Source organism: Nematocida displodere (genome assembly GCF_001642395.1).
Source record: "Nematocida displodere strain JUm2807 chromosome Unknown 3, whole genome shotgun sequence".
Classification (NCBI taxonomy): domain Eukaryota; kingdom Fungi; phylum Microsporidia; genus Nematocida; species Nematocida displodere.
This window is the reverse complement of record NW_027138158.1, coordinates 348353-366960: the sequence shown is the minus strand read 5'-3', so window position 1 is coordinate 366960 and position 18608 is coordinate 348353. Positions and strand designations below refer to the sequence as shown.

The 18608-nt window shown below is 48.1% G+C and overlaps 17 protein-coding genes across 17 annotated transcripts; 8 read left to right on the top strand and 9 right to left on the bottom strand.

Annotated features, from left to right (window-relative positions):
• Positions 1 to 27: 27 nt before the first annotated feature.
• NEDG_01205 (26S proteasome regulatory subunit N3) lies at positions 28 to 1197 on the top strand (the record flags this gene model as incomplete). Its single annotated transcript, XM_067688623.1, has 1 exon — positions 28 to 1197. One exon carries the CDS (start codon positions 28 to 30, stop codon positions 1195 to 1197), a length of 1170 nt encoding a protein of 389 aa, XP_067543811.1.
• Positions 1198 to 1492: 295 nt separating this feature from the next.
• NEDG_01204 (uncharacterized protein) lies at positions 1493 to 3646 on the top strand (the record flags this gene model as incomplete). The annotated part of the gene is made up of 1 exon (XM_067688622.1): positions 1493 to 3646. One exon carries the CDS (start codon positions 1493 to 1495, stop codon positions 3644 to 3646), a length of 2154 nt encoding a protein of 717 aa, XP_067543810.1.
• Positions 3647 to 3828: 182 nt separating this feature from the next.
• NEDG_01203 (ATP:ADP antiporter, AAA family) lies at positions 3829 to 5502 on the top strand (the record flags this gene model as incomplete). The annotated part of the gene is made up of 1 exon (XM_067688621.1): positions 3829 to 5502. The coding sequence occupies one exon, from the start codon at positions 3829 to 3831 to the stop codon at positions 5500 to 5502; it is 1674 nt and encodes a 557-aa protein (XP_067543809.1).
• A 26-nt stretch (positions 5503 to 5528) lies between these two features.
• Positions 5529 to 5942, top strand: NEDG_01202 (uncharacterized protein; the record flags this gene model as incomplete). Its single annotated transcript, XM_067688620.1, has 1 exon — positions 5529 to 5942. One exon carries the CDS (start codon positions 5529 to 5531, stop codon positions 5940 to 5942), a length of 414 nt encoding a protein of 137 aa, XP_067543808.1.
• A 170-nt stretch (positions 5943 to 6112) lies between these two features.
• Positions 6113 to 6607, bottom strand: NEDG_01201 (uncharacterized protein; the record flags this gene model as incomplete). The annotated part of the gene is made up of 1 exon (XM_067688619.1): positions 6113 to 6607. One exon carries the CDS (start codon positions 6605 to 6607, stop codon positions 6113 to 6115), a length of 495 nt encoding a protein of 164 aa, XP_067543807.1.
• An 8-nt stretch (positions 6608 to 6615) lies between these two features.
• On the bottom strand, positions 6616 to 7401 carry NEDG_01200 (uncharacterized protein; the record flags this gene model as incomplete). Its single annotated transcript, XM_067688618.1, has 1 exon — positions 6616 to 7401. The coding sequence occupies one exon, from the start codon at positions 7399 to 7401 to the stop codon at positions 6616 to 6618; it is 786 nt and encodes a 261-aa protein (XP_067543806.1).
• A 101-nt stretch (positions 7402 to 7502) lies between these two features.
• On the bottom strand, positions 7503 to 8015 carry NEDG_01199 (U3 small nucleolar RNA-associated protein 23; the record flags this gene model as incomplete). The annotated part of the gene is made up of 1 exon (XM_067688617.1): positions 7503 to 8015. The coding sequence occupies one exon, from the start codon at positions 8013 to 8015 to the stop codon at positions 7503 to 7505; it is 513 nt and encodes a 170-aa protein (XP_067543805.1).
• Positions 8016 to 8149: 134 nt separating this feature from the next.
• On the bottom strand, positions 8150 to 8404 carry NEDG_01198 (uncharacterized protein; the record flags this gene model as incomplete). The annotated part of the gene is made up of 1 exon (XM_067688616.1): positions 8150 to 8404. One exon carries the CDS (start codon positions 8402 to 8404, stop codon positions 8150 to 8152), a length of 255 nt encoding a protein of 84 aa, XP_067543804.1.
• A 127-nt stretch (positions 8405 to 8531) lies between these two features.
• NEDG_01197 (dynein light chain 4, axonemal) lies at positions 8532 to 8849 on the top strand (the record flags this gene model as incomplete). The annotated part of the gene is made up of 1 exon (XM_067688615.1): positions 8532 to 8849. The coding sequence occupies one exon, from the start codon at positions 8532 to 8534 to the stop codon at positions 8847 to 8849; it is 318 nt and encodes a 105-aa protein (XP_067543803.1).
• Positions 8850 to 9042: 193 nt separating this feature from the next.
• Positions 9043 to 10839, bottom strand: NEDG_01196 (uncharacterized protein; the record flags this gene model as incomplete). Its single annotated transcript, XM_067688614.1, has 1 exon — positions 9043 to 10839. One exon carries the CDS (start codon positions 10837 to 10839, stop codon positions 9043 to 9045), a length of 1797 nt encoding a protein of 598 aa, XP_067543802.1.
• A 138-nt stretch (positions 10840 to 10977) lies between these two features.
• On the bottom strand, positions 10978 to 11436 carry NEDG_01195 (uncharacterized protein; the record flags this gene model as incomplete). The annotated part of the gene is made up of 1 exon (XM_067688613.1): positions 10978 to 11436. The coding sequence occupies one exon, from the start codon at positions 11434 to 11436 to the stop codon at positions 10978 to 10980; it is 459 nt and encodes a 152-aa protein (XP_067543801.1).
• An 863-nt stretch (positions 11437 to 12299) lies between these two features.
• Positions 12300 to 13682, bottom strand: NEDG_01194 (uncharacterized protein; the record flags this gene model as incomplete). Its single annotated transcript, XM_067688612.1, has 1 exon — positions 12300 to 13682. One exon carries the CDS (start codon positions 13680 to 13682, stop codon positions 12300 to 12302), a length of 1383 nt encoding a protein of 460 aa, XP_067543800.1.
• Positions 13683 to 13902: 220 nt separating this feature from the next.
• NEDG_01193 (uncharacterized protein) lies at positions 13903 to 15813 on the top strand (the record flags this gene model as incomplete). The annotated part of the gene is made up of 1 exon (XM_067688611.1): positions 13903 to 15813. One exon carries the CDS (start codon positions 13903 to 13905, stop codon positions 15811 to 15813), a length of 1911 nt encoding a protein of 636 aa, XP_067543799.1.
• An 87-nt stretch (positions 15814 to 15900) lies between these two features.
• Positions 15901 to 16806, bottom strand: NEDG_01192 (serine/threonine-protein phosphatase 2A catalytic subunit; the record flags this gene model as incomplete). The annotated part of the gene is made up of 1 exon (XM_067688610.1): positions 15901 to 16806. The coding sequence occupies one exon, from the start codon at positions 16804 to 16806 to the stop codon at positions 15901 to 15903; it is 906 nt and encodes a 301-aa protein (XP_067543798.1).
• Positions 16807 to 16842: 36 nt separating this feature from the next.
• On the top strand, positions 16843 to 17031 carry NEDG_01191 (diphthamide biosynthesis protein 3; the record flags this gene model as incomplete). Its single annotated transcript, XM_067688609.1, has 1 exon — positions 16843 to 17031. The coding sequence occupies one exon, from the start codon at positions 16843 to 16845 to the stop codon at positions 17029 to 17031; it is 189 nt and encodes a 62-aa protein (XP_067543797.1).
• Positions 17032 to 17354: 323 nt separating this feature from the next.
• Positions 17355 to 17915, top strand: NEDG_01190 (60S ribosomal protein uL6; the record flags this gene model as incomplete). Its single annotated transcript, XM_067688608.1, has 1 exon — positions 17355 to 17915. The coding sequence occupies one exon, from the start codon at positions 17355 to 17357 to the stop codon at positions 17913 to 17915; it is 561 nt and encodes a 186-aa protein (XP_067543796.1).
• A 112-nt stretch (positions 17916 to 18027) lies between these two features.
• NEDG_01189 (template-activating factor I) lies at positions 18028 to 18597 on the bottom strand (the record flags this gene model as incomplete). The annotated part of the gene is made up of 1 exon (XM_067688607.1): positions 18028 to 18597. The coding sequence occupies one exon, from the start codon at positions 18595 to 18597 to the stop codon at positions 18028 to 18030; it is 570 nt and encodes a 189-aa protein (XP_067543795.1).
• Between the last annotated feature and the right edge of the window lie 11 nt (positions 18598 to 18608).

The following is an 18608-nucleotide window of genomic DNA, read 5'->3' as shown; positions in this document are numbered from 1 at the left end:
AATTATTTCTTTTGTTTTAATTACCCAATGGCAACACTCCAAGCAAGCATTGCATCTGTGGAGGAAGAAACCCTAAAAGGAACCAAGAACAGCTTAAAAACGGTCTTTGAGATAGCAGCAGCCATGACAAGTGATGACGCTCGGGCCTACCAGGAGAAACACACCAGCGCCCCAGCTAAGTACTTGGTGGCTCTGGTGCTCTGCTGCACGTACCTAAAGGAGGAGAAGTACATTGAAGCCCTGGCCCTGGCCAAGAACACCTTTGAAGACATTGGCGGGGGCAACAGCAGGATCCTTGACGGGATTGTGGCCCGTCTCTGGGGGGTGGCTCGGATAGCCTCCAGCAAAACGGGAGAAGACATGCTTGAAGCCTACATGCTGGCTCTGGCCATTAACCGCGAGTACAAAAACACCGAAAGCATTACGGTGCTTATCAATGCAGCCCTGCTAAATCTCAAAGAAAGGGAGATGTACGATGAGGCGTACACCTTTCTGAAGCACACCAAGCTTCCTGAAGGGGCCGATGTGGGGGAGTCTTCCGTCTTCTACTATTTATCAAGCATAGTGTACCTAATGGCTGGCGAGTATGCCACCGCAGAGAAAACGATAACCCAGGCCATAGTGAAGAGCACCAACACGGCCTTTACACTGGACTGCCGCAAAGTCTACGTTCTAGCAAGCATGCACCAGGGGAAGCATCCGAACCGCAGCTTCTTCCAGACGCACCACGGCCTTGAGCACTACCAAAAAGTCCTTCTGTCGATTAAGTCGTGCTCGCTTGAGATTTTCTACCAGGCCGCCGAAGACTCCAAAGACGCCTTCAAGAGCGACGGCTTGTGGCAGGCGGTGCTCAGACTTGAAGGAGCCGTTCAGAAGGAGCACGTTCGAAGGATTGGAACGGTCTACTCAAAGATTTCTCTCGGCGCCATTGCCCAGATGCTTGGCGTCTCAGAGGAAAGTGCCGTGTTTCTGCTCCAGAAAGCTCTCTCAGAGGGAGTCATTGCAGGATTTATTGACACGGAGGCCCGGGAGTACGTCTCCACGGAAAAGAGCCGCCGAGAGCAGCAGAGCCTCAAGATAGAAGAAATGCTAGGCATTGCCAACACCCTAACGATGCTTAAGAAGCACGAGGAGGCCAAGAAAAAGACCCTGGAGGAAATGAAGACGGACATGGCCTACAATGAGTACCAAATGTAAGGTCCGGACCAGAGCAGCCCTGGGGTCGGTGTCGGTGTCGGGTTGTGGCCTATGGGCTGGGGTCTGTGGGCTATGACCAGAGCAGGCCTGGGGTCTATGGGCTGGGGTCTGTGTCGGGTTGTGACCAGAGCAGGCCTGGGGTCTATGGGCTGGGGTCTGTGGGCTATGACCAGAGCAGGCCTGTGGCCTAGTTGAATAAAATGTTTGTGTTTAGGGCCTGTACCGTTCAGAGACTGGGGCCGTGGTACTGAACTACTAACAGAGTTTATTGTCGGTTAAAATTTTTACAGACAAAATGAGCAGCTTCGTTCTAGAGGGAGTATTTGGCTCGTCCAATTCATGCGAAATGGCATACAAGCAAAAGACTGGAGAGATGTTTGTTGGTATTGGAAGAATCGTTAAAAGAGTCAGAATCAGGAGCTCAAGTGCTTCAATACTTTCTTTGCAAACGGAAGAAAAGATAGTTTCTCTCTCGGTGGACGGGGACTTACTCCTGGCGCTGGACAGTGCAGGAAGAGTCTACCTCCACTCGCTTGTTTACGACACAGAGATTGGCCGGATGCTAGTGGCTGGGTGCTTGTCAGCCATTGTCAAGGACGAAAAGGTGTTTTTGGGGTACAGGGGGTACTTACAGGAGTGGGTTGTTGAGCCTACTGGCTTTTGTACGTTCAAAAAGACAAAAACCGTTACTGGCCACCGAGAAAACATTACCATGATGAAAAGCACCGAAGACGGAATTCTAACCAGCAGCCCAGACTCTCTGCTACGGCTCTATCCGATGGAGGGCCCTAAATCCGTGTCTCTCTTCAAGAGTAAGAGTGCTGCGCTCTCAGCCAAGAAGATAGGCCGGGAGGTAGTTTCTGTCTGGGAAAATGGCGAAATTACCCGATTGGTGGAAATAGCCGGGGAGTGGACCGTCCAGGTGCGAAAATTCACCATGCTAAATCTTCTCAGTGCAGATATTTCTACTTTTGGAGACATGGCCGTTGTTGTAGACACAAGCCACAACGTTCTTCTATTCAGCACGCTCTCAGAAAAACCTGAACCTACCCATAAGATCTTTTTATCAGAAGATATCACCCAGGCTACTTTTATAGAGGACGACGAGTGGATTGTTCTCGCAGGACAGGGCTCTGTGGTTTGGGAGTGGAAAACAGGAACGCTCCTGGCGAATGAGCAAGACTCTTCCACCCAAAGGGTGGCTAAAGAAGTCTCTGGGCAGGTTATTACTGGCACCGAAAAAGGAGAGGTTTTTCTCTGGGACAGACTGTCAGGGTCGTGCATCCAGAAGATAAAACCACACACGTCACCCGTTGTAGAGATCATTCCCCTCCCCAGAGGCTTTATCTCCGTATCCTCGGGGGGCGATGCTAAAGTTCACAAAATATCTGGAGAGGTGACCAAGCATCTCTCCACAGAGGTCCAGATAACCTGTGCCGACGGTGACGATGAGTTGCTGGCGGTAGCAGGCCCGGGCAGGGTAGAGATTTACGACACCAAACGAAGCAAGCAGATTCTTTATGCTGAGATAGACCTTCCACTGGCGCTTAGGCTGAAAGGAACCTCGGTGCTTATGGCAAGCATTAGTGGACTCACTCTTCTCACACCGGACAATGTATCAAGCATTGAGGGCCAGGAGCCCTTCGTTCTTGCAGATATCTCAGCGACCAAACACGGGGTCCAAGTCTCCTGTTTGGGAGAGAGTGGGATGGTTTATACGTTCACTGAGGACATGGAAGAAGTCTCTGACTACCGCGCCCTGCCCAAGTACGCCAACGGAATGGGGCAGACGGTGCCTCTTGATATGAAGCACCTTCCAGACGGGTCCTTGGTTGTAACCTACACCAGAACGCGGCCAGATCGGTACACCGATGCTCGGACCACGCTTTATGCCTCGCTGTTCTATGGGGGGTACGAGGTTGACCGGTGGATTGTTCTTGAAAGGTCACAGAAAGAAACGGGCAAAGTCTTTACAGCTACTTCGGCATTTGGGGTGTCAATTGGGGTCTGCACCTTTTCAGGAGCCCTTCTGTTTTCCGACCGCTCCAAGGGGTTCAAGCCCACTGCTCTCTGGCAAAAAGAGACGCCCCAGGAGCTTGAGGCTCTGATCAAGAAGGGCGATGCTCTTTCCGGGCTTGTAGGCGCTGTAAAGCTTCAGAATGTTCGCATTGCACAGCTGGCTCTGAACCAGGGCGATGCTTTGGTTCTTGGGAAGTACTTCCCCGAGCACTTAGCCTCGTCGCTCTTTCCGCTACTCCTGGCGCTGATTGGTGAAGGAGTTGTTGAAAAGCCTCTGTCTCTGCTCAAAGAGCTTCTGGTTCGGGTGCCTGCCCCACCAATGCTCCGGAGACAGCTGTCCCTCCTGCTAGGCCCTGTGTTTAGCCTCTCAGTGGAAACAACCGGAAGCATTGATGCTCTTTTGACCTTCCCCCATCTTTCAAAGTCTTAAAGCTTTCGGGCTTTGGGCTTTTCGGGCTTTGGGTCTTCGGGCTTTTCGGGCTTCAAGGGTCTGGGTGGGACTAATAACGTACAAACCCGAAATAGCTCGAAAAAACACTAAATTTGTCTCCTTTTTTCTCCGTTAAAACCCCTTTCTTCTCAGCCTATAAATACAAAGATTTCCACTACCCCATGGAAAACCAAGAAGTAGCAAGCAACTACAAAGCCAAGTCTCTGCCAACAGAAGATGAGCACGAGGCGCTGGTTGATGTGGAGTGCAATCCGTTTTTCAAAGTCTTAAAAGTAGAGTACCCAAAGTTCTTTTGCCTGGCAGCACTTGGATTTAGCATTTCCTTTATCTACTCCACACTAAGAGATGGAAAAGATGCGATTGTTATGTCGCGGATGGTTCCTGCATCTATTCCCTTCCTAAAAACCTTTGTGGTTCTGTTTTTTACCGTTCTTTTCGGGATTTTCTTTCAGGTACTGATGGCAAATGGTGTGCCAATGCGAAAGATCATGATTCGGGCCAATCTTGGCTTTGCTGGGTACTTTCTGGTTTATGGTCTCCTAGTTAACTTTTTAAGCGAGCACTTTGAACCTGGCCGGTTTGTGGTTCTTGATATGTTCAGCGATGGGAAAATGGCGGTCAACAAGTTGGAGGGCCTTAAAGGCCTCTTCCTTCTTTACAACTTCTGGACGGGGTCTCTTTTCTATCTTAGCTCAGAGCTTTGGGGAAGCATCATTCTATCACTGATGTTTTTCGGGTGTGTCAACGAAGTCTGTCCCCTAAAACAGGCGCTGAGGTTCTACCCTCTATTTATGGTAAGTGCTAACATTGCCCTGGTTGCCTCAGGTGTTTTGGGGCATATAGTTGTCGCCATGTCCGGTGGCAACCCAGACACAATCTATGCATTCTACCGGTACTTCCTTGTCTTTATCTCAGTTCTTTGTGTGGGTAACGTCTTCCTTTACCGGCACCTCATGGATAAAATCATCCCGTTCCCTATCTACATCCTTGAGGGCCCGAAAAGATCCAAGTCTAAGACCAAGGTTGGAGTCATTAAGGGCATAACCACTGCCTTCTCCAACTCAATCATCCTCTGCCTCTCCATTTCAGTGCTAAGCTATGGAATGGTTACCAACCTAACAGAGGGAGCTTACAACTCCACTATTGCTAACGCAGCCAAAAGCACGGGTGTATCTACCCTGACAACAACCCTGCAAACCAAAGCCACCCAGCAAATCCTCATTGGGCTGGCAACGATTGTCTTTCTTCTCTCCCCGCTCAAGAGCTTCATCCAAACGCGGGGCTGGCTCTCCCTTGGCCTGCTTTCCCCGCTTTTCAGCTTAGTTGGTGCCCTGATCTTCTTTGGCTGTGTCTGGGCGAACGTTACCTCTGGAGCCAAGGGCACGACTGGTCTAGCCAAGACTGTTGCTACCAAACTAGGAGCCTTACTAGGGGGAGCGCCTAAAACAAGAACCGAGTCTGAAAAACACGTTGGCATGATAGTTACTAGCTTGATTAAAATCATGAAGTATGCAGCCTTTGACATCTGCAAAGAAGCTATTGGAATGAAAATACCCGAAGCTCACCGGTCAAGGTTCAAGGGCGTGTACGACGGAGTGTTTGGAAAGTTCGGGAAGTCGGCAGCCTCTGGGCTGCAAATCATTCTTATGGCTATTTTCAACACCAGTGACATCCGAGAGTCCGTAACTGTGACTGCTACTGGTGTGATTCTAGTAACGCTTGTGTGGCTCTACGCCTCTTACTACCTTGGCGCCCAGTACACCAAGGCCGTTAAAGAAGGCAGGGACCTCCCCGTTCTTGTTGAGGAGCAGGTTGACCCAGAAACAGCCAAATAAAGGCAATTCTTTCTTTTTTCTTTGTAATGGAAGGTCTTATACCCCCACAGAGCTTCAGAGAAAGACTCTCCCAGCTACTTTCAGAGCTTCAGGTGCTCACTAAGGAAGGGTCCACTCTTGAAAGCAGCATTACCATTTCCAGGCGCAAGAACAATCTTTTAGCCAAGGACGTAAATGACCTGACCAGAAGAAGGGAGGAGCAAGCTACGGCACTAAACAAAGAAGAAAACAAGATCTTTGCCCTGGCCCGAGATCTCTCCGAAACAGAAGATAAAGTCAATCAAATGGAGGTGGAGCTGGCAGAAATAAAAGCGGCGAAAGAAAAGCTTGAAGAAGAGCTCCAAAAGAGAACGGACGGGCTAAAGGAGTACGAACTAATCCTCGGTCTTTATGAAGGATGCTCCAACCTCTGGCCCACCCGCAGCACTGTGCTAGGATAGGGGTCGGTGGGCCAATGTCAATGTTCGGGGTGCCCATCCCCGAACAAGGTCCCAACCCGAATTTGTCTGTCCCCGAACAAGGTCCCCGAACTAACCCGATATTTGTCTGTCTCTGCACGTGGATTTATTTCACAGGAGGTCGTCCTTGGTCCGGCACGGTCCCAGACACGTTACACCGCACTTTCATTAAAACACCTCTCTAGGACTGTAACCAGAACAATGAGAATGTTAATGCCCAGCCAAACGGCAAAGAAGTCGATCGGTGTTGATGTAACTTCTTTTTTTGAGAGGACTATCTGTCTAACTAGCAAAAGAAGACTCCTGAACTCTTTTCCCAGGGCTGTGTTCCTTGGAATGATGTATCCTATCTGTGCCCCTCCTAGGTTGCACTTGCCATTGGCATAAGTAATGAGCTCTTTAAGGGAGATGATCTTTAGCTGAGTAAATGGTTTTATTATGCAGGTACAAACGGCGTCACAGACGTTTGTGTGGCTGTGGATGACTTTGTTAATGGCCTCTTTTCTTTCTCTTTTCGCTTTTTTATCGAGACCAAGAATGTTTAAAATGTCGCATTCGGTGGAGAGCACTGCTTCTAGGTGTTCTTTCTTCTCTAGCTCACTGATGGTGTAGATTTTGGCTCTGTCTATGTCTCCAATTATTCGCATTGCAAAAATTAAATCTTCTGTGAGAGAAGGTTTATAGCTATGGAAAAAGAGAGGCCTGTTTTTAAGGCACAGATAAGAAAAACAGCGTGCTTTGACTGTGTCGAAGGTTTCAGGTGCTCTCGCGTGATCCTGGCCCTGGCTGTTTCGGTCAGGTACTCTTTGAGTACCGATGTGTTCTGGGCTCTGTCCCTGAGCGCGTGGATGCCTCTCTCCAGAGAGGCAGGTCCATCAACGCTTGTTTTGAACGGCTGCAGCTCTTTTTCTGTGAGGTATCCAACCTGGTCTTTTCCGTTAATGAGAAGTTTGCAGAGAATGAAAGATTCAGGTGCTCCCTGCTCAATCAGGCTGATGGGCAGAAAGGTCTTTCCCAGAACGTGCACACTAAGCCCCCCCTCTTTTCTTTTAATAAACTCAGAGTCCTTGAAATAAGCCACAATGGCTTTGTTTTCTTCTTCCCGCTCCTCTTCCTGGTTGATGTATGTAAGCGCCTCAGATATCCTCTCTGCAAAGGCGGAGAGGAGTGAAGGTTTGAGCGTGCGAGCGGTGGTGATTTCTCTGGTTTTCTTTTCAATTCTTTCTTTCTTGATGATGCCTTTTTGTTCAAGATCCTTCCTTGCTAGCTCAAGCTCTGTTTCTGTTTGGATGTTTATTTCTATGTGGGAGGGAGGGGTGAGAAACTTATTGGCAAATCGCTTCCACTCCTCCTGGCTCTCTTTTAGTGGGACCTCGTACTCTTCAGACTCTTCCCTTCCCAGTTTTAGCTGTGGTGGTCGAAAGAAGTCACTTGCTCGCATAAAAAATATTAAGACCAGCAGTATATACTGCTGTGCGCTACTGTGCATTGATGTGTGCCACTGTGTGCCAGCACTGGTGGTAGGGAGGAACACGCCCTGCCTCATTCACCGAACATTTGGGAAAGTGCTGCTTTCTCTTTTTCAGAGAGTCCAGGCGTAAGTTCTTTCTCTTTGATTGCTTCATCGTGTTCTTCACCTATTTCTACACAGAGGACTCCCGAACGCATGAAGATAATTGGAACGTTCTTCTCGGATCTAAGCTTCCGAAACTTTGGGGAAATAGCCAAGAAGTAGTGGTGGGGGTTGTCTGTTTCAATGGCTTCTTTAAGGCACTCGAGGGTTCGAAAGTCTTTGTGTGTGCACTTGGCTAGGCGAGTGTTTCCAATGAGCTTGAACCCGGAAACTTGTTCTTTAAATTTCTTGTACTCGCAGCTAGTTGTCCAGAGGCGAATGGGTCCGTCAAGGATGTGTTCAATAACCTTTGTCTCCATCTGGGAATTGTGAAAAGCAACAAGGAAGTGGTGGTCTGCAAGGATGTTGAATGGTGCTCTAAATCCTACCTTCACCAGTCTTTTCATAAGCTTGCGTATTTGCTTGAGTCTTGGTGTTCGCATGACAAAGAAAAAATTTTAACGGCTATAAATGTGGTCTCGGTCTGGGTCTCGGTCTCGGTCTGGGTCTCGGTCTGGGTCTGGGTTTGTGCCTGAGAGTGCTTGCCATTTATTATTCTACCCCTGGTCTGCTACCTCTAAGCAGTAATAAGGTGCTTGGCATATCCAGTTAAAAATACCACCGCTTTTACGGTCTGTTTAATGATTGAGACAATAAGCAACAAAAACAGCGAATTAACAATAAAAGCTTCCCAGCCCTCAAGTGAGGAAATGCCTATTTCCACCGAATATCGGTAGTAGTAAACCAGCGAAGACTGTCTTATGTATTTGAGGAAGCGACTGGGCAGACTGAGAGTGACTGGAGGGGCCTGGTGGGGTGCTCTTTTGGTCATGATGGCGACTAATAAGATGGATATTTATGTTGGTCAGAAAGTGTTTCACCTTGGTTTCATTCAGAGGAGAAGAAAAGAAAACAAACACTACATCCTCCCAGATAAATAATGTTTTCAGTTTATTTACATGGCAGACCCAGGGACAGCTGATGAACTTCAGGACAAGAAGATAGAAGTGCTTATAAAAGACGTTCCAGAGGACGTACAGACAGAGGTAGCTGATATTTGCATGGCGGCACCAAACATAGGTGACTATCGCAAGTATTCCAAGCTTATTAGGGACACACTTGACTCAAAGTTTGGAAAGGGGTGGAATGTTATTATGGGGGAAAGCTTTGCTGGAAGTTGCTCGGTTGCCAAGAATGGTATTTTGCAGATCAGGATCACAGGCACACTTATTCTTGTTTTTAAGTCGTGCAGCATCATCAAAGAGTCTACCAAGTAAGGTCTAGGCCAGAGGATCGAAGCTATTTTATTTAGATAGCAAGAATAAACAGTCTAGAAACGCGTGGGTGTGGGCATTCGGGTTAGTTCGAGGGAAGCATGTGATTAGTGATTTATTTGTGGGTTTATGAGCACACAAGACTTTTTACATACCATTGCCATAAATGGACGTATGTATAAAACCGAGAAAACTTTTAAACCTCCTGCATAACAGGAACTAGACTGGTTACCCAACCACAGACATAGCTGCACAAACAATAGCAAACCCAGTTACATCTCCAGTATGTCTGTGTCACCCACATTTGTACATATTGTACTGGTTTGGTGGTGGGTTTGGGTTTGGGTTTGGTAGCGGTGGGTTTGGTGGTGGGTTTGGTAGTGGTGGGTTGTGTTGTGGTTCGGGTAGGTTTTGGTGCTTGGACTTGGGCAGCAACCTGTGAACCGCTACTGTTTGAACCGCTACTAACCCGAATGTCATTGCTGTTCGAACTGGTACCCGAACTGTTACTATTGGAACCAGTCTTATCAAAACCAAACATACCGGGCCCAGCACCAACACTTCCTGCTTCTGATCCGCCCAGGCCAAAGCCATCTGTGTTGGATTTCCTGCTGTTCGAACCGCTACTGGCCAGTGCACTGTTATACTGTCCACTCTTGCCCGTTCGCAATGAGCTATCCTCAATGATTTGGGCACTTCTTGGCATGGTTGGTAGTGTGGTGGTAGTGGTAGTGGTAGTGGTAGTGGCTGACTGTGTGTTTGGCTCTAAGGCCGTTGCATTCCTTGGCCCTGTGTTCGGGCTTTTGCTTCCAAACCTGAATCCAAATATAGACCCAAACCCTCCAGCTAGTACAGGAGTCGTGTGGTTTGTACCCAGGCTCCCTTCACCAACCTTAGAGCTGGAGACAGGCGGGAGAGCTTTAAACTCGCTGTTTCGCATTGAAGATACAATGAAGATGTATAGACCTATCTGCACAGCCAAAGCGATTGCTAGCCCCACTATAACCATCAACACTCGTTTCAGATAGTGTGTCATCCGTTTAGACGCAGGTGCTTCTGTGCTAACCTCCTCCTGTCCCAAAGACTCGGGAGTAGCCACCTCTTTAATCATCGACCTACTGCCACACTCTCTAATGAGCATGTGGATGGTCATGCACATCAGGGCAATGTTCTTCCAGATAGCGTGCCCAAGGAACATGGGCGAAACAGCACCAGACACGCTTAAGCTGGTAATGCGGGTAATGTCATAGATTTCTCTGAAAAAGCTGTGGAAAAACATGTACTGACCCAACATGGTGATTATTGAGGCCATTATGACGCTGAGGGCGCCTAGATCCTTTGACTTTGCGAACACCAGCTTTTTTAGAAGGAAAACAGACAGACAAAGGATAGTGATTCCGTAGACTACCCACTCGTAAACGAGCAGCCACTTCTCAGGGAAGAGAGTTGAGGAGTGCATTGGAAAGGCCCAGCTGCCCAGCCAGCCTCCCTCCCCGGCAATAGCTCCAAAGACAGAGTTGCCGAAAGTTAATGTGCTGTATTGTGCCAGTATCACCTGTCCAAAGATAATGGCTAGAAAGAAGATAAACAAGAGGGGGGCGATGTATCCTACGTTCATCAGGCTCTCCGGGTTTCTTGTTTTTCTTTCGCGGATGACTTGTGGGAGGCTTCTAGCGCCTTCAACAAGCAAAACGGTTAGATAGATGACAAAAATGCCCTGGGAGCCCAAAGTGAGAAAAGAGGTGTATGCCATGTCCTTGTACAGAGAAAGAAGGATGGTTGCTAGCACTACAACATTTTTCAGCATAAGAAAGATCTTCACTGGAACGTAGTACCAGAAGCTCTCAAAGACGTTGATATCAAACTCAAAGTGGTTTTCCCCGCGGGCTGCGAGCTCATCTGTGGCGGAGACGCCTTGTGTGTAATTGTAAGCCTGGCAATTGTCTGAGTCACATTGTGAAGAAGACTCTCCAGTGTGGTGAGTTCTATACATAAGCTAGCATGGCCACTTCTTTATATAGAGGGCTAATCAGCTACAAACAGATCGGTGGGCCGTTTATTAAATCAGTGATGGCGACCAAGTCGGTGTTTTGGGTGTTCGGGTAACAAACCCATCCCGAACATCCCTACTCTAGCCCTGCGCCAGTACCAGGCCAAAAGGTGCATTCTTAAAGACTTTGAAGACGTAGATGCTAGCAGCAAAGCTAAACACAAAAACCGCTGTTACGGCGCACACAGACCCTAGAATGCTTCTTTTCAAAGCTTCGGGCTTTGAAACAGCTGAAAATGGAGAAAACCCGAAGCCATATCGCCAGAAGGTAAAGGCTTCGGTAATAAGCACAAAGGCGGATGCTGTGAGCATGCAGCAAAAGCGCCAAACCAGGCAGTATATGAACTGCTCAACCACTGTCTCTGGGATGTTTTGGAAAAGTGTCCCATTAAAAACGTTCGTGTACCTTCTAGCATTTGTGGTGGTGTAGATGGCGACAGCAAAGGCAGCCACGCCTGCACACATTGTTCCAATGGTCACTGCGGCTAGCCGCCGCGATTTAACAAAGAACCAGGTTTTTACAGTGTGCGCCACCACCATAAGCCACTCGCAAAAAGAGAGCAAGACGCTAACACTGACCATAAACTTGCTTCCCCACGACAATGACCCAAGCATTGAAAAGTGTCTGGCCGTGCTTGTTTTGGCCACTTCTTCAACACTGTCGTTAAGCCGCGCTTGCCAAGATCCTAGCTCGGGCAGAGAGAGAAGCGTGATTGCCGGAAGAAAGCAGAGTGGTATAGCCACCACGCACAGCACCCACGCAGAAAGGCAAGGGCAGAAAGGTCTGTGCACAGATGTATGTTTCTTTCTTTGGTTCAGAAAAGATTTCCAAGCCTTACAAAAATAGTATCCTGTAGACGATGCAGAATAGAGAAGGTACGGGCCAAAGCCCAGAAAACAAATATTCTTAACTCGGGCATAAACAACCAAGCCAAGGACAGCAGCACTGCACAGAGCAAACACCAAGAGCACAGGACTTACGCCCATCCAGGGCCAAGGCTCCAGAGCGCATCGAGGCTTTTTCGGCCTAGGGAGTAGCTGGGCATTGGTTCTAGCGATTGTTGCAGCTGGGAAGGTAAACATCCCAATGGTCTCCAAGTGTTCGGAAGAAGAAGAAAAAGAAGAGTCTGGGGTGTAGCTACGTCTACGCAGCGGCGCGGGTGTGGAGTTAGCCTCTTCCATAAGTTTGGTCTGTTTTGCGAAACATATATCTTCTATGATGGCATGACACCCGCCCTTCAAATCAGTCACACACTGCTCGGAGGGTGTGTCAACTGGCTAAGCACACAGCCCACAACGATCCACGACACATAGCGGCCGATAACGACACAAAGCCCATACACCGATCATATATTTATTTGGGAAGGTGCGCGGACTAACCCATTGTGTGGTAGAATCTGTCTTTAAGCCACAGGCAAGGCCAGAGGCACAAACTTAGTGTATTCCGCCAACCCCAAAAAAAGAACGCTGGACACACTAATGGCGACCAAAAGACCACACACAACCAAGCCAAGAACAACTAGCAGCCCTATGTTGTAGCGGCTGTGGGTTTTGCGAAGATCAAGCATCGGGTTCGGGTTAGTTCGGCTGGTCCTAAGCGTATCTGACAGGCTTTGGTTGATTTGAGACATTGTGCGCATTTCCGTTAGGGCCACAAAAACGCCAAAGCAGGTGGTATAGACAATTCTCCAAAGAAGATGGAGTGTCAATGCAAAGCCTGTGAAAGGAAGGGTTGCCCTGTTAATCAACACATGCGGCACACTAGCAAGATGCTCGGTGGATTCTGTTATCCAATGCATAGTCGAAATCAAAGAAAGGTAGAAAGCTATGGTGTAGGTGATAAGAATGGTCACAAGTGAGAAAAAGTTCACAACCGAGAAGGCTCTGGACTTGCCAAAGATCCAGAGCTTTAGGGTGTACATAAATGTAAAGAGGCAGAGAACTATTTCCATTATCTGGTCAAACACTTCGGTAGACACGGTTGGGTACAGGCCAATGGTGGCCCCGGCAGGGTCAGCGTCACTATTGCGCTGCAAAAAAGAGCCAAAGCCCGGAATGTGATTGGCAAAAACCTGGACGCTAGGAACCTGGAGAAGTGCTGAGAATGAGCCGCCAATAAACGCAAAGAAGCTCCGGCACAGTCTATTGCGGAGCTCCTGCGGCGTTGTGTGGTGCCACAGCTCCCCCAAAGAATTGAAAAACCAGTTTTGAAGAACAGCTAGCCCCCCAACAATAGCCAAAAAGACAGCAAAGTATCCACTGTGCATGTAGTAGCTAGAGTTTGGGTATTTTAGCTGGGGCTGTTTAATGGCCATCCGTCCAATCCGCTTAAAACACATCCAAAAAGTGTTAATGAAATAAAGAAAGACCACTAGCACCCCGAACAGAAAAACTTTGACCAGGGACAGTAGTGAGGTGTACTCGCTGTCCATGTACGTTGACAAACACATTACACCGAACATAAGAATACCGTAGCAGAGGAGGAAGAGAGGTGTTTCCATATGGTACCAGCCCACTTTTATCGATTTGGCAAAGAGCTGGGCGTTGCTGTCCGCTCTTTGTGTGAGGAGGGTGTTTCTGCTGGTGCTGTGGGGGTTAGGCGTTATAAAGTTCCCAAACTCCTGGAGTTCTTCATTATCTATCTCAATTGCATCGGTATCGGCATCAGCTTCAACATCGGCATCTTGGACTGAGTGGTAGCCACCCATATAATCAAGCTCAATTGCCTCGCCGTTGTTGCGAGCCGTCCTGTAGGTGTTGTATGAGATGCTGGTGTTTTTATACATTGGGTTAGTTCGGGCTAGTTCTTTTATATGTGGCCTAGATGGTTATGGTTGTTTGATCTGTTGTTGTGTGTTTGTGTAGTTTAGACAAATTCAGACAAATTGGACTGTTTTGTGTTTGTGGTGACATATGTCCAAAAGCGGAAAAATATATTTTTTCCTTATTTGGCAATTTTGACTCTAGCCTGGTTATTTTATTTAATTTTTCCTTTTTTTTCTTAAAATGTTATTAGGATCAATGAAAAGAGTGATGATCACCACCTTGATATGCAGTGGCATTCCCAGCATTGTTCTGGGAAGAGCTACCTCCCTCTCGACGGAGCTTTCGCTGTTCCCCCAGTGCATCTGGATGGATGCAGTGGTTCCAGCAGAGTTTGCCTACGTCCCTAAACACGCCAGTGAGATAAAGTCGCAACCTCCCACCATAACCCCTGAAGTGGGTATAGAGGAAATCCGAAGCGTTGAAGCTGAGCAAGTATCAGCTGAAGAAGCCCCAGTCCAGCAGACACCTGCAGAAAAAAAGAAGTCCTTTTTAAACAAGGTGTTTTCCCTATTTGGAAAAAAGTCTACAACCGAACAGACAGAACAGTCAGAACAGTCAGAACAGACCAAGGAAGTGGCAGAAGAGTCCGCAACACCAGCCCAAAACACGGAAACCATTCTAGAACTAACTGAGGTAACCAAAATAAGCGGTCTTGAAACAGACATTACAGTTGTTGAGCAGTCCACAGTTGTTGAGCAGTCCACAGTTGTTGAACAGTCCACAGCCGTTGAACAGTCCACAGTTGTTGAGCAGTCTACAGCCGTTGAGCAGTCTACAGCCGTTGAGCAGTCTACAGCCGGTGAGCAACCAATAGCCGTTGAGCAACCAATAGCCACTGAACAGTCTACAGCCACCGAAGGCACCAAAACCCGAACTCCATTTGTTGTGTACAATAGGTATGCTGTAGAGTTTGACGCCACTGGTGGATACATGGTTCAGGAAGAAATCACTGCAGAGGAGTTTAAACAAACCCAGGACCAGGCAGAAGCCAAAGCCGCAGACACACGCGATGCCATCTCTTTTGTTTACGCCATTTACATTGGGCTCATCAAAATCATTTCTACCATTGTGTCAGGTGCTTTTGCCGCCGGTATCTACAACTATCTACCCAGTGCAGTCAGTGGAGTAAGCTACATCGCAAAAATTGAAGACGCTGGATTCCTTGGTCTGGCCCTAGCACTAGTAACCATCCCAATCATTGCCATGATCAGCTTTGCCACCCCCGCCTTCAAGAGCGCCAAGCTCACTGCTTTGTTCATTGCCACCGTTGTCTCTCTTCTTAGCACGGTAAAGATTTCAGGCTTGGCCGATCTCAAAGCTAGCGGTGCCAACCAGGTAGTTTTCCTCGGTATCGCCATTTCAGGCCTTATCTACGCCATGGAAGCCGTGGGCAGAACTAACAACGACCTTTTCTTCCCCGAGGAGCGAAGATCCCGAACCCGAAGCCTCTCCTTATGGGGCCTTGGAGCCTGGGCTGCAGGTCTTACCCTCTTCCCCAGAGTCTTCCCCGTGCCACAGGAGCTTCTTGGCCAGGCATACCAAGTGTCAATTATTCTCTTCCTCTTCATTGGAGCCACCTTAAGCAACAACATCAGGTTCAAGCAATCGGGTTCAAACGAAAGAAAACAACATATTGAGACTGTTGGCATGGTCACCCTCGCAACGGCAGCCATTGCCGTCACGCTTTTCTTCATTACTGGAAACAGGGAGGTATCTCACGTATCCATGAAGCTGGCCCAGCTAGGCCTAGTCTTCCCCGTTTTTGGAGCCATCTTCCGCGAAGAGGGCCTTCTGCAGCTCCCAGGGCTTAAGAAGCACCAAAGAAACATCTTCCTCGGTGCCGCTCTCGTTTCAGCAGCCTTCCTAGTCCTGGCACTTGGAGGCTTCTTCGTGTCTGGACGCATTGAGAGCATGGGCCAAGTCTTTGGGCCCATAACCCGAACCAAGTCGTACGTCTATGAGAAGATGGCAGCACTGGCAAGCAAGTTCTCAAGAGCTGCCCCAGCCGTCGTTGCTCCCGCAGAGGTTGTTGTCGTCCCAGAGGCAGCCATCCCCGGGTTTGTCGACAGAATAGCATTCTGGAGGTCCTAGGTCTAAGGTCTAAGGGCCTGGGCTGTGGACGGTTTAAGCCAGGCCGGGGCTTACCGCCCAGGTAATAAACTACTAACAACAGATTTATTATATAAAGTAGCTAGGCACCTTAGGAGCACTCTTGTCCTGTATCTGCTCGGGGGAGGACTCAAACTGTGTAAACTGGTACGAGCCATGCTCATCCATTTCCATCAGCGAAGCAAGGTTCCCGCATCTGTAGCAGTAGTTAGGAGCTGAGAAGACGGTAACCACGCCTTTGTGGTGGTTCCAGTTGTGGCCGTTCATGACTAGCTGGTGGGCACGGCAAATCATCTTTAGCCCGTTTTTTCGGGTAAACTGTTCGGTGATGTCCTCGCCAAAGGTAAAACCAGCGCCCCGTGGAGAAGCGCCCCATCCCTTTCTTTCCTCTGGGTCACTCCAGAGAAGGTCGCACATTCCCCCTTCGTGGGGCACTTCCTGGACGCGATCTATGCCTCTAATTTCGTCAAGGGTGTTAAGTGCTGGGCTAAGTCCTCCATGGAGGCAGAAAATGTCATTGTTGACGGTTGCAGCAAGCGGTAGATAGTCAAAAAGGTCGGTAAAATACTTCCACACATTAGACGATCCATACTTTCTAAAACACTCGTCGTAAAATCCATATACCTGAGTTATTTGTCTACTTTCGTGGTTTCCTCTGAGCATTGCCACCGACTCAGGGTATTTTATCTTGAGGCAAAGCAGGAGGCTTAGGGTTTCAACCGAGTGGTACCCTCTGTCCACGTAGTCTCCCATAAAGAGGTAGGGCGTTTCAGGAGGGTACCCCCCCACCTTAAATAGCTCAATTAGGTCAAAAAACTGTCCATGGACATCACCGCATATTGTTATGGGGGCTTTGAGCGAAATAAGAGTGCTTTCTCTTTGGAATATTTCAATGGCCATTCTGCACAGCTCTTTTACGTCGTGTTCAGCCAAAGGCTCGCAGGCCATAAGCTTCTCCAACCACCTATCCAGCATAAAATAAAAATAGAAAACAGCAATAAACTTTTACCAATGACCGACGATGGATACTTTGATGAGGTAGACGTTGAAGAGTTTGTGTTTAACCCAGAGACAGAAGAGTACACCTACCCCTGTCCCTGTGGCGACTACTTTGTCATTACACAAGAAGAAATAGACAATGGTGAAGAAACAGCTAGATGTCCCTCATGTTCGCTTATTATTCGGGTGCTAGGTGGCTAAGGCGTTGGGCCAGTGTACCGCACCGTACCCCGACCTACCGCAACGCCCCGAGACCTAGCCCCGCAACGTACCGTGTCCCGTGACCTAACCCGAACACACTACCCACAAATCACACAAAACCTTCTGCTTTTATAGTAGGTGGAAGCTTATTTGATTAGTCCAGCGTACGTCGCATACTGTCGCATACTGTCGCGTCAGGTGACGTACCGTGCCCCCGTTGCGTGACCCAGCCCCAGCCCCAGCCCCGTTGCATGGCCTATAGACCGACCCAGACCCGTGACCACTGCAGACCACAAAAGTATTTTTTTATTTTTAATCCCTGTATGAAGATATTGCTAACTGAAGAGAGAGTAGAAATACCAGCAGGATGTAGTGTTGTTCAGAAAGACAAGCACATCATTGTGACGGGAAAGAGAGGCACGGAGTCAGTTGACATCTCTCACATGGTTTTAACCGTAGACATCGAAGAAACAGAACTGTTTGTTAGACTTTGGGCTGCACCAAAGAAAAGAACGCCCATTGTTAAGACGTGCGCAAGCATCATTAACAGCCTTATTATTGGATGCACCCAAGGGTTCTCCTACAAGATGAAGGCTATTTACAAGCACTTCCCCATTACCATCGTTATAGAGAATGAGGGGAAGAGGGTTGTTATAAAGAACTTTTTGGGAAACAAGAGCGACCAGGTAGTAGACATGATTGGAGGCACCGTTGCAAAGCTTGGCGGAGAAAAGGACCATTTCCTCATTGAGGGAACCAACGTTCAACACGTTTCTCAGTCAGCTGCCAACATTTCTCAGAAGTGTGTTCCAAAGCACAAGGATCTTAGAGTCTTCCTCGATGGAACATTCGTTATTGCAAAGGGCCTTATTGAGGCGAACTAATAAACCAATTCTTTGGAGGCTGGCTATGGGGGTGGTGGACAGACGACAGGGACCGACAAGGACTGTAGTGTTTTTATTGGTGGCAATCACATGTCCATGCAATGGACCAAACTCAGGACTGTTGCTCGTCGGAGACTTCTTCGTCGCAGCGCATGTAGTAGTACACCGAGTTAACGTAAAGATCTGAAAGGATGTGGAACATGTTCATGTTATCGTCACAGTCGGTGCAGTCTTTGGAGGAAAAGAAGCGAAGCAAAGGGTTGTCAGTGACCTCCTTTCCTCTCCACTCAATTGCCGTCTTAAGACAGTCCTGTCTCTCAAACAGAGAAAACTCTTTCTCAAGCAGCTCGTTGTCAAAGTACTCGTTTTCTTTGGTTTTTATACCGACGTAAAACTTGAAGTCTTCTCTATACTCTACCTTGAGAGTGTCTACCCAGGACATGTCAAGGGTAGCATCTTCTTTTTCGTCGCAGAACACATCGGCAAACTCTGAGTTAAGAATAACATCCTCCCAAAACCCTTCTATTTCATCGGTTGTGTGGTTTCTTTTGTTAAGAACGTCTTCCATGCTTTTGTAATCTTCTAGTTTGCCAAGAAAGTCTTTTTTCAAGGCTTTTACGTTGAGCTCATCGATAATGTTCTGTATGTCAATAAGCTTCTTAAGTTGTGCTTCTCCGTTCATGGTAAAATTTT